Here is a 12,322-nt window from a genome sequence, read left to right as displayed (position 1 = left end):
AGCATGGAACCTGCAACAGTGACTCAAAGTGTGTCACCTGGTCCCCAAGACAGCCATTACACACAAGAGCAGTTGTCAATACAGTCCCCCCCGAGTCTGATCCTCCATCAAGATCATGGCTGATTTACCTTTGTCCACCTGGTCTCCAAACCCCCCAATTTGCTTGCTGTCTAAAACATCCACAGCCTCTAATATACTCAACATATGGACAGCACACAGCACAGCAGGTAGAGCTGCTGCATCAGAATCAGTGACCCAGGTTCAATCCTGGCCTCAGGCGCTGCCTGGGAGGAGTCTGTACATTCGGCCCATGACCGGTGGGTTTCTCCTGGCTGCTCCGGTTTCCACGCATGTCCTAAGAATTGACCCCTGTAAATTGCCCCTGCTGTATAAATATTAGAATGTAGTTAATGGAAATGTGGGGGAGAACAAAATGGGTCAGGGTAGAATTAGTGTAACAAATAGGTTCAGGATGAACCGAAGGGTCTGTCTCTGTGTCATATCCCTCTATAATTAAAGCATCCACATTTCTGTTAGAGATCCAGTGCTCTAAGTGACAAAATTCCTCTTCACCTTATCCCAAGGCTGCAGCCCTGGTCCCACACTCTGCCATCTGAGGAAACAGCTGGAGGAACTCAGCGGGTCGGGCAGCATCTGTGGAGGGAGATGGACAGTCGATGCTTCGGGTCGAGACCCTTCATCTGGACTGAAAGATGGGAGATAGCCAGTATAAAAAGGTGGGGGGAAGGAGTGGTCCCAGATTCTGGTTGCTATCCTCACTCTCCCCTCCCCCATCTGCCTATCACCCCTCCTCACCTGGATCCACCTATCACCTGCCAGCTCTTGCTCCCCCCCTTCACACTGGCCATCTCCTCTCTTTCAGCCCAGAAGGTGGTTCTCCACCTGAAGCATCGACTGCCCATTTCCCTCCAAAGGTGCTGCCTGACCCACTGAGTTTCTCCAGCATCTTGTGTGTTGCTCCAGATTCCAGCATCTGCAGTCTCTGAGAAAACATCGACATGGTCAATTCCTCGCAGGCTCTTGTAAGTCTCAACAAGAGCATCTCTGTCTTCAAGTCGGGACCCATTGCTGGAAATGGGAAGCAATGACCTACTAAATCTATTCAAGCCCTTTGAGTCTAGCTACAGTATTGATGCAAGGCCAAACCAAGAAACCTTTAGTACACCCAACCAGCATGGAGTTTGACTGGGCAGGGTAGACAGTGTGACTGCAATTAATCTGAATAACACAAATCACTGATCCACCCATTTACTTTACATTCATTTCACAAGAACCAAACCCTTCTACAAAACTGTTAAAATCCACACTGTGGCCCTCTAATATAGGGATTCTTTTTTAAAAAAAAACTTTTATTGAATTATTAACAACTGTACATCATCTTCTGTGATCGTAAAGTTAAGTTGCTACATATCTGGTGTCAGAGATCTCAAGAACAGATACCTCATAACCCTGAACAACCCTGGTATCAGAGACCGAGTCATGTACACTTCTGCTCTGTTGAGAATATATTTTCATAAAGGGATGATTTTGACATGTATCAAAAAAATCCAAAACAAATCCTGCCTTTTTTCAGGCGAGCTGAGTTGTGGGTGGAATTTAATCCAGAAGTCAAATTGTTGGTACGTTGAGAAAATTCAAACCAGAGAGTGTGATTAGCTCACAGAATGGGAGAGGGGAGATGAACTGGCTCTTGACTGATGCAAGAACCAGATGATCACATCTTAACTGGCTGCTGCTGGGAAAGGGGTTGATCAAGAGAGTGTACAGGGCACAGGGAGCGGAGAAACAAAACTTCAAAGCATTTGGCCCAATCATTGCCCTTCCATTCCCACTTAGTCTGGTTTTGACATTACAGGCACATCTTGGGAACTGTGCACAGTGTAAGCTTGGTGTCCATTACGCTGAGAGTGAGGAATCTATCTTTAGAAGTGTCATCTATGGTTCAGTGGTGGGGGGGGGGGGGGGGTGCTGGTGATTGGGGGAGGTGGTGGTGGGCACTTTGCAGGTGAGTTTCAATGCCAGAATCTAGTGCGGTACCAAACATGTGCCACACTGTCCGAGATGCCACTTCTACATCAGCCAAAATCCTCTTGCACGGCAGACAGACTCTTGGGCTGAATGGCTTACTTCCATTTCTAATCCTGTTTGTAAAAGAAACTCATGACTGAGAACAGCCTCACTACAAACCCTGCTCAGTGAAGGGGAGAAGCATTCACACTGGGAGCGACACAGGGCAAGGCCAGTCAGCCCCTCAAGTCTGCTCCACCACCGATAACAAGGTCACCACTGATCTGATTGCAAGGTCAGCTCTGCATTCCCACCTCACTCTGGTAACCTTTGATCCCTCTCTTATCAAGAATCATTCTCCACTCTCCTTCTGCTGTCTGAGTAAGTTGCAAGGACTCACGACCCTCAAAAAAGATTTTGCCTCATTTGTGTCCTACAAGGGTAACTCCCTGTCTGTAAACAGAGACCTCTCGCTCTAGATTATCCCACAAGAGGAAACATCTCCTCTGCATCCCACTCTGTCAGAACCTTAATCTCCTCCAAAACATCATTATAAACAGTCAAAAGCTCCAACTGTTAAGGGAGAGGGAATAGGGATCAGATGGAAAGGATAGATGGCAGGGCAGAGAGCAGTATAATCTGGTGGGCAAACTGAATACTAGTTGCTCAGTTCTGATGGGCAGGTACACTCCCATACCAGCATCCCCACCCCAATCCTCACTGCCCCTTGAAACAATATATTGGATTCTCCGTTTTATTCGACTCTAGGCAATGTGGCAAGGCTACATTGCGAATACCGCGTACAGTTCTGGTCGCCCTGCTATAGGAAGGAGGTCACTAAACTGGAAGGCGTGCAGAAAAGGTTTACAAGGATGTTACCGGGACTGGAAGGCTTGAGTTACAAGGTGAGGCTGGATGGGCTGGGACCTTTCCCCTCGAGTGTGGGAGGCTAAGGAGTGACCTTGTAGAGGTTTATAAAATCATGAGAGGATAGATAAGGTGAATAGCCACAGTCTTTTCCCCAGGGTAGGGGAGTCCAAAACTAGAGGGCATAGATTTAAGGTGACAGATGGGAAAGAGTTAAAAAAGGGACCTGAGGGGCAACTTTTTCCACCCAGAGGGTGGTGGGTATATGGAACGAGCTGCCAGAGGAAGTGGTGGAAAAAGGTACAAGAACAACATTTGGACAGATACATGGATAGAAGAGGTCAAGAGGGGCAGGGGTCAAACGCAGGCAAATGGGACTAGGTCAGCCAGCAAACTTGGTCGGCATGGATGAGTTGGGCCGAAGGGCCTTTCCCTGTGCTGTAAAGCTCTCCAACTCTATTGGATTCAATAAATGCAGCTAGCAACCGAACATAGAAAAGGGAAAACAAGACACACTGTGATACTTTGTGAGACACTGTTGTTATGTACTTTACTCTTACAGCTGAAATGTTAAAAAGTAAAAATAAATCAAGACTTTTTTTTGCAGGAACTGCACCACTAGCTATCTGGAATTTGAACATATATACACATAGAACAGATCAGACTAAAGCTGAACTGAGATCAATTCAATCACTTGAAGCAGAGAAACTCCTGTGGGCAGAGGGAGGGGGGAATTCTTAAAAAATAAATCTCTTCTGAAAAGTCCAAATTCTCCATCACCAACTCCAATGAACTTCCCCTTCTGGTTTGATGTACACACAGAGGAAAAATGAAAAACACTCAAATCTGTTCTGCAGATTCCCTGAGCAGTGTCTCCAACATCGCGTCACATATCCCCGGGTTCAGTTTCCTCATGAGAATGTCGGCCTTGAAGCAAGATTGAAGATCTGATGTCCGTAGGTAGGAAGGTGTATTCTCGATAAGGCCAACCTTGCCCCTCTCCACATCCCTTGCCCATTCCCTCTCAAACCAGCAAAATTGTCTTCTAATTTCAGAACCTTGTTTTTATTTTCCTGGGAGACTATTTAATCCCCCACAGTTTGCACCCCAGAACTTGGTGCTATGGTCTCAGGGAAGAATGCAGAAGCCCCCCAAGAGAGGTGGGCAGAACCCCAATTCCACCCAATATTTACAGCACAGTTGGAACAAGTTCACAAGTGAAGCACCGCTTCACATTGGAGTCCAAAACGTCTGCACGCACTGTTCGGTGTCGCTTATCCTCAAGGTTCACCACAGAAAAGGTTCAGAGAAAGGAAGTCTAGTTGGGCCTTCAGTAAGTCTCAGACATCTCCCGATTCAAACAGGGCACACTCCAAGCCTCCCTCAGCGGCGAGGAGAGTCGTCAACTCTCAGACTTAAAGCAAGCCTCGAATACCCCAGTCTTTCGTAAACCAGTTCTCGATAGGTTGACTGTAACATACAATGGATTCCTTCTCGGTATAAAAGCTGTATTTCGAGCCGATCCTGAATGTTGCGATATAAAGTGCCACTGTGGTTTATCTGTCCTCAGTAGATGACCTCGTAGACTGTTGCTTTCTTGTCACCAGATCCAGTGACGATGTACTTGTCATCAGCCGAGATATCGCAGCTTAACACGGATGACGATTCCTTCGACTGGAGGTGGAAGGAGAATAAAAAAGAATTGCAGAGTTTCAGATAAAGTTAGACAAGAAGTATCCAAGAAGTTTTGCTTGGACAAGGAGTTTCTTCCTTTTACTGTGTCACTTAGACAAAATGTGGAACAAGTGCCTGGGTACAACACTTTACAGGGTCCCTTTGTCTCAAAGCAAATGGCCAAAGCCCTTTCTGATGCATCCTGGTCAGCTGACGGTCTCATGGAGCTCAGCAGTGGGCATTCTTCGTACATGGCAATGGGCTGCTCAGAACTCAACTGAGGTGCATACCAACTGGACAAAAGATTCCACACAGAATCGCTGGAATGAAATCAGGAGGCTTGCTTTTCTCAACATGCAAGTAACTGCAAGTAGCAAAACCCAGGTGAGGAACAAGGAGCAATTCTGTGTAAACTTCCCCTCACTAGAAACCCAGTGCAGTGACCAAAAAGCCAAGAGTTTTCCCTTCAGGCAATACCGACTTTCTGATTGGCGGCACGAAATCAGAGCAGTGAGTTGTGTTGGGCAATAAGTGGTGGTGGAGAGGGATGGGCAATTGACAACCCCACCCCCCCCCCCCGCCCCCCCAGGATTTAAACCCTAAAATTGGGTGGGGCTCTAATTGAAACCAAACGACCAACCCGAAGCCCAGTTCCTTAGTTTGAGATGACTTTGATCCACACAGAGATCCAGGGTAGCTAGCGTGGGCAGTAGGGGGAGAGCCCAGCGCTTTGTTAAGACTAGAGACCGATTAAAACAAAATAACAATTCAAACTAAGAATGGGGACAACTTTAGGGGGAAGATTGACGATCAGAAAAGCTTTGGCAAGCGAAACTTCTTACCTGGAATATACTGGCACCATAGGGTGTCCTCCAGGCATTCAGCAGGTTGTCCTTACCAGTGCTGACAAACCATTTGCCTAAAAAAAACATGTTAACAAATTCAAATATTTCCTTTAAACCAAGCAAATGGGTCAGTCTGTCATCAACCTGACAAAGCTCGCAGTTGTACCTCCTTTTCCTGGTCTCATGCCTCCCGAGGGTAGAGCAGAGACTAGGCCTCAGGAGGTGAAACTCCAGCCATGGGCCCAGAGAGCTTGTCCTATCTGTCCCTTTTCCACCATTTCTAAACATTTGAATTACAATTAAAAGGAAAATAAATTTAAAACAAATTCATTCAACTTATGTAAATTTTAATTGGCATTAAAGGGAGGGAAATTGACAATCGAATTCAAGGTATTCAGCTCCGTAGCTCAGTGTGTTGCAGAACGTAGCTCAGTGCCATGACCCGGGTGGTCAGATGCCTTGGTACTACACGATGCGAGCTCTAACCTCCCATAAGGAATGCATGGCAGGTTCTGAACTAGATGCTGGTCTTTACAAATCCACCAACAACAATCTGGTTCAATACATTGTCAACTTTTACAAAATGTTTTACCAACAGTAGGAGAGGCTAAACAGGCGAGGAATTGCCAGTAAACAACAGGAGAGGCCTGCTAGGATGCACACAGGATTCTTTTCTCACCTCACTCCATTCATTGCCTCCAGACAGCTAAGTGGTGACTAACAAACCTCGCCACACTCCCCAAGCCAGCACCACCAGTCCCTCTGTCCCGACTCTCTGCTCCTCTCCTTTCTCAACACTTCTCTGATTTCTAACTTTCTGACAAAAGGCCATGGAGCTTAAACGTTAACCGTTTCCCCCTCCCCAGGTCTTGCCCGACCTGGCGAGTATTTCCAGAATTTTCCGTTTTTACTCAACAGACCAGTTGAGAGACATTTCCACTTCAGAGAAAGATCAGAAAGTGGGGTAAATAAATGATATCATTAATGAATCCAACAGAGGATTCAGAGAACAGCCTGTCCTGGCCGAATCACATAGATGCCACGGCCAAGAAAGCTCACCAGCGCCTCTACTTCCCTCAGGAGGCTAAAGAAATTTGGTTTGTCCTCTTTGACTCTCACCAACTTCTATCGATGCACCATAGAAAGCATCCTATCTGGATGCATCACGGCTTGGCATGGCAACTGCTCTGCCCAGGACCGCAAGAAACTGCAGAGAGTTGTGGACACAGCCCAGCGCATCACAGACACCAGCCTCCCCTCCTTTACCTCTTGGTGTCTTGGTGAACCAGCCAGCATAATCAAAGACCCCACCCATCCGGGTCATTCTCTCTTCTCTCCTCTTCCATCGGGTAGAAGATACAGGAGCTTAAGGGCACATACCACCAGACTTAAGGACAGCTTCTACCTCACTGTGATAAGACTATTGAACGGTTCCCTTATACAATGAGGTGGACTATGACCTCACGATCTACCTTGTTGTGACCTTGCACCTTATTGCACTGCACTTTCTCTGTAGCTGTGACACTCTACTCTGTACTGTTATTGATTTTACCTGTACTACATCAATGTACTCTGTACTAACTCAATGTAACCGCACTGTGTAATGAATTGACCTGTACGATCGGTATGCAAGACAAATTTTTCACTGTACCTCGGTACAAGTGACAATAATAAACCAATAGCAATAATACAAGTGAAGGAAACTATCATGTCCATGCTGGCTCTTTTGAAAAGCTATTGTGCTGGTGTTTGATGTCTCCTTGATACTTTCTGCTCCTGGGCTAATTAAATGGTTTGGACACCATTTCTTTAGCCTCGAGTGTTGCCAAGCAGCCACACTAGAGTTCCTCAACAATTTCCTCCCGGAACTTGGATGATCTGCTGAAGTCCAGGGACAAGCAACAGCTGACACACTGGAGCACTGCAAGGGATCCAGACCAATGTGCCATTGGCTGCAAGGATCACTGATGCCTTTGAGGGAAACTGGTGTGGCAACAGGCGAGGTAAAGGGAGGGAGGGAGGTTCATGTGGAGTCGAATCACCAGCACATGACACACGGGCTGAATGGCCTGCACTTTTGCTGTAGATCCAACCTTCTCAGCAGAGGTCGAGTCACTGTGTGGTACTCGGCCTCAACAACATCCAGCTGAAGTCATTGGAATGAATTTTGAAAGCAGGGAGAAGCTGTCATCATACCCACATTTGGGACTTCAGAATTTCTCGGCAACTGGAACTTGCATGTTGACACAAGAGACCGCAGGTGTTGGAATCTGGAACAGTCCTGATGCAGGGTCTTGACCCGAAACATCGTCGCCAACAATTCGTCTTCCACCACCCCCTCCAGATGCTGCTCGGCCTGCTGAGTTCCTCCAGCAGATTGTTTGTTGCTCCAGATTCCAGTATCTGCAGTCTCTTGTGACTCCACTATTGAGGCATGGATGCCTTTGGAAATTGCCAGTGGAAGACAAGTCACTGTACTACGAAGGACATGCACAAGATCTATTCAAGTGTCACTACAGCACAGAAACAGGCCCTTCAGCCCATCTAGTCCATGCCAACCTGTTCTTTCTGCATAGTCCCATCTACCTGCACCTCGACCATATCCCTCTAAACCCCTCCCATCCATGTACCTATCCAAACCTCTCTTAAATGTTACGATTGAACCCACATCTACCACTTCCACTGGCAGCTCGTTCCACACTCACGCTGCCCTCTGAGTGAAGAAGTTTCCCCTCAGATTTCCCTTAAATATCGTGCAATATCTTTCATGGACTCAGGATAGATTGGAGAAGAGGGAGAACTTGAGGTTTGGAGGTTTCCAGGTACAACCACCCCAGCCCAAATGCAGTTCTAACTCCACTTACCACAGTAGGCAAACTTGAGTGACAGGACACAGCTCTCGTGCAGGTGAAGCTGATACTTGTCTGGTTTAGTGTGATGCAATACTTCAACGTTGCTGCTCTCCATTCCCACTGCTAACCACTCACCAGTGGGGCAATAACCCAGCGAGAAGATCTGTACAGGAGCAGAAGGCAGTAAGTTAATGATGGTCTCTCTCTCTCACCAGGAGAAGGTTGAACACACATGGGTTACTAATATCAACACCAGCAAGTTAAGCATTGGGATTAATTTCTAAAAGTGATAGAATTGAAGGTTAAAATGTATAAAGTACTCAGCAAATAAGGCAACATCCCTAGAGAAGGAAGTAGAGAGTTAGACAAAACATTAACCTTCATCAGAATTGGAAAAGTTGAGTATAAAGGGAGGGGAGAACAAAAGGCAGCCTCAGCATCTTAAAACTCATTCACCTCCAACCGTTTCCAGCTTTGATGAAAGGTCACTGGGGCATCACCCCATTCTCCCTCTCCACATACACTGCCTGACCTGCTGACCACTCCCAGCACTTCCTCCATTTATTTCATACTTCCAGCATCTGCAGCATTTTATTTCTGTATAAAACTTTAGTTGAACCTCACTTGGGAGCACAGAATGGTTCTCAGCTCCATAAGAAGGGAGCAGGAGTTGGCCATTCAACCGCCCAAGTCTATTCTGCTGATGAAGAACATTTCTGATCTATTGCCTCACCACCATTTTCCCACCTCCCACTATTGTAAGACTATTGAACAGTCATGTTGTTCGGATGAAAGACGAACGTCTGCCGAAACAAATCTTCTACTCCCAGCTTAAAGTAGGCAAACGTAAAGAGGCGGACAACAGAAGAGATTCAAAGACGTCTTAAAAGCCAACACGAAGAAATGTAACATCGACATCAACAATTGGGAAACCAATGCCAAGGACAGGAAACTCTGGCAAACCGTCATCCGAGAAGGAACAGCAACTTTCGAAGCCGACGGATGTGCAGAATTAGAGGAAAAGAGAAGAAAATGGAAAGAGAGGCAGCAAGGACCAAAGCCTGGTCTGCCATCTGGAACTACCTGTCCTGAATGTGGAAGAACTTTCAGAGCCAAGACTGGACTCATAACCCACTTGAGAGCCCATAAATAGATCAACGGAACGAAGACCATCATCATTGACCTTGAGGGATAGCCACAACAGAGTACGATAAGATGGAATCTTGACCTCACTACTACCTCGTTATGACCTTGTACCTTATTGTCTGCCTGCACTGCACTTTCTCTGTAACTGTAACACTTTATTCTGCATTCTGTTATTGTTTTCCCTTGTACTATCTCAATGCACTGATGTGATGATCTGTATGGACGACATGCAAAACAAAGTTCTTCATTGTACCTCAGTACATGTGACAATAATAAACCAACTTAACATATCCTTTAACTCCAAAACCTGTTATAAAAGGATACCCCCCCCCACCATGCTCTCCTCAACCCCTTTCAGAGTCAATCACTCACCTTCACCCTAGAGGGAATTAACCTACCAACCTGCACACCTTTAGGACGTGGGAGGGAATGGAACCCACCCTGTCACAGGGAGAATGTGCAAACTCCAAACAGACAGCACCGGAGGTTGGGATTGAACCCGCGTTGCTGGAACTGCGAGGCAGCAGCTCTAGTAGTGATGTAGAGAAAAAATGCTTCCAAATCAAGGATTTTCAAAACTCTCAAGTGAAGGAATTCATTCAGTAACTGAGGAAGATCTTCACCCAGAGAGCGGTTTCAATGTGGAACTCAGTCCCATTGCAAGTGGCCTGAAGCAAGCAGGAGATTAAGGGAAAACTGGATAAATAGGCAAAAGTGAAAGGATTAAGGGGAAACATTGACAAGGTGGGATTAAGAGAATGGAAGGAGGCACATCTGACGTACAGTTGTAAGTGTGCCCTGGTTGGGACGAGTGGTCCATTTTTTGTATTGTGGCATTGTAAGCAGAAGTCAAGAGAGTCAAAATTATCTACAGAAACAAGTTCCATTAATATAGCACCTGTTTTAACCACTTTGGAATACTCACGGTACTTTAGGGCCACTGATACAATACAGACAAGAGAGGGGTGTGTGGTGGAAATTAGCTCGGGGTCATTTCCAGCGGTTGCCAAGTTGCTAACAGGGGGACAAACACTGAGAATTTAAGAGGAACAGGGAGAAGGATGTGCTTCCTGCACAGTGGAAGTTTCCAGAAGTGGTTCTAAGCTTTTGCTCAGAACCCAGACCTTGCCACAACATGGAGCAGTCAGGATAAATAACCTTTAAGTAGGAATATGGACACGGTGCATGTAAGTGAAGACGAGGAGACTTAAGCCAAGGTTGAACTGTGGCATGGACCAGGCAGGTAGGATTGCCCAAGACCACATACACCATCTAACTCAGCTCAAGCAGCTGTGGAACGAGGGATCAACTATTTCTTTTATTTTTTTTAATGAATTTGCACTGCAGAAGGAAAAGTTATCAGGAATAAAGTCTGAATTACTGACTGCTCTCACCCTGTGCCTGATTTCTGGCAGAATTTTGAAGAATATTAAGTGGTATCAGGGAATAGTGGCAAAATGGTGCTGCGTTGGATAGACCCAGAACTAACCATCGGGCAATGGGCCAAACATATTCTCTGTGAGAAATTCATCAGGTTCTAGGATAATCCAAGGATTAACAAATGCAAGCCCTTCCAGCTCAGACACAGGAGACTGTAGATGCTGGAATCTGGAGTAACACACAATCTACTGGAGGAACTCAGCGGGACGAGCAGCATCTGTGGGAGGAAAAGAATTGTTGACATTTCAGGTCAAAACCCTGCCTCAGGATCTGAAATGTCAACAATCCCTTTCCTCCCACAGATGCTGCTCGACCGGCTAATTTCCTCTAGTGGATTGTTTGTTGCTTTAGTATTCAATATCGTTTGAGTAAGAATACAAGTCAAGAAACAACTCGATCAGATATGTAGCGGTGAACTCCAAGACTGAGTAAAGCCAACCCTACCTAGATGCAAGGTTCAACACTGGAATGGTCAGATCAGGCCAAGAGGAACCAAAGACCCGAGCAGGTTAGCGCCATTTCTGTGTGGTCAACCACCCACCTGTGAGGTAAAGTCATGTTGCTGGAGTTGTCTTCCTTCCCTCAAATCCCAGGATCTCACAGTGTTGTCCAAGCCGCCTGTCCATAGTTTAGTGCCATCATGAGAGATGTCTATACAACTTGCACCATCTGTATGCCCCTGGAACTGCCTGTACAAAACCACAAAACATTTCTTGTTTATGTCAACTGTTATGGCTGGTGCTTTCCCCTCCACCCAACCGGTATCAAGGGATATGGGGATAAGGCTGGAAATTGGGGCTAGATAGGAACAGTATTAGCTTAGCTCATGGAGCAGACTCAATGGGCCAAATGGCCTACTTCTGCTCCTTTGTCTTGTGACCTTGTGAACCGGCCCACACAACATCTGCACATCTTTGAATTCTGCTATAATTATTCTTCGCTTGATTCTTAGACCACAAGCACAGTAAGTGGATTGGGTGTCAAGACTCTGAAAGCCAAGAGTGCAGATTACACAGCGTCAGTCCTGACTTGGTGGGTTAGACCCTCACCCAACTACTGCTCACGCACAGGTCTATGCCAACACACATTTGGCAGTTCCGAACAAGCGGCACATTGATGGGCATTAAGCAGAGGCCGCAACTTTGCTCTCTTGACACAAGATTCCACAGCACTGTTTTGAGGAGGGTAGGAGAGATTTGCTCCCCACAGGGTCCTGGACAAGACTTGACTCCCAATCAACATCTCTAAAGCAGATCAGCCAGTCATTGTCACACTGCTGTCTATAAGAATTTGCTACCCAGTAATTGGTTGCCATCTTCCCTATATTATAGTGGAACTACATCTCAAAGTTACTGGAAATTGTTTTGGAATGCCCTGAAATAAAGTTTGAAATGTCATAGATAGGGTGAATGCGCACAGTTTCCCAGGGTTGGGGAATCAAGAACTAGAGGGCATAGGTTTAAGGTGAGA

The 12,322-nt window shown here is 46.2% G+C and overlaps 1 protein-coding gene across 3 annotated transcripts in view; it reads right to left on the bottom strand.

Moving 5' to 3' along the window:
* Positions 1-1,355: 1,355 nt before the first annotated feature.
* The window catches only part of LOC127583840 (transducin-like enhancer protein 3-B), a 90,674-nt gene continuing 79,707 nt past the window's right edge, over positions 1,356-12,322 (bottom strand). For all 3 annotated transcript variants that reach the window (XM_052040214.1, XM_052040215.1, XM_052040216.1), the window contains 4 exons: positions 11,394-11,541; positions 8,279-8,429; positions 5,412-5,488; positions 1,356-4,569 (listed from right to left, as the gene is read on the bottom strand). In XM_052040214.1, coding sequence (XP_051896174.1) covers positions 4,462-4,569; positions 5,412-5,488; positions 8,279-8,429; positions 11,394-11,541 — 484 coding nt within the window. In that variant the 3' untranslated portion in view covers positions 1,356-4,461. The remainder of the gene's footprint in view (positions 4,570-5,411; positions 5,489-8,278; positions 8,430-11,393; positions 11,542-12,322) is intronic.

The sequence above is a fragment of the Pristis pectinata genome, chromosome 28 (assembly GCF_009764475.1).
Source record: "Pristis pectinata isolate sPriPec2 chromosome 28, sPriPec2.1.pri, whole genome shotgun sequence".
NCBI classification, from domain to species: Eukaryota; Metazoa; Chordata; class Chondrichthyes; order Rhinopristiformes; family Pristidae; genus Pristis; species Pristis pectinata.
The sequence above is the reverse complement of the archived record's forward strand: the minus strand, read 5'-3'. Positions and strand labels throughout refer to the sequence as shown.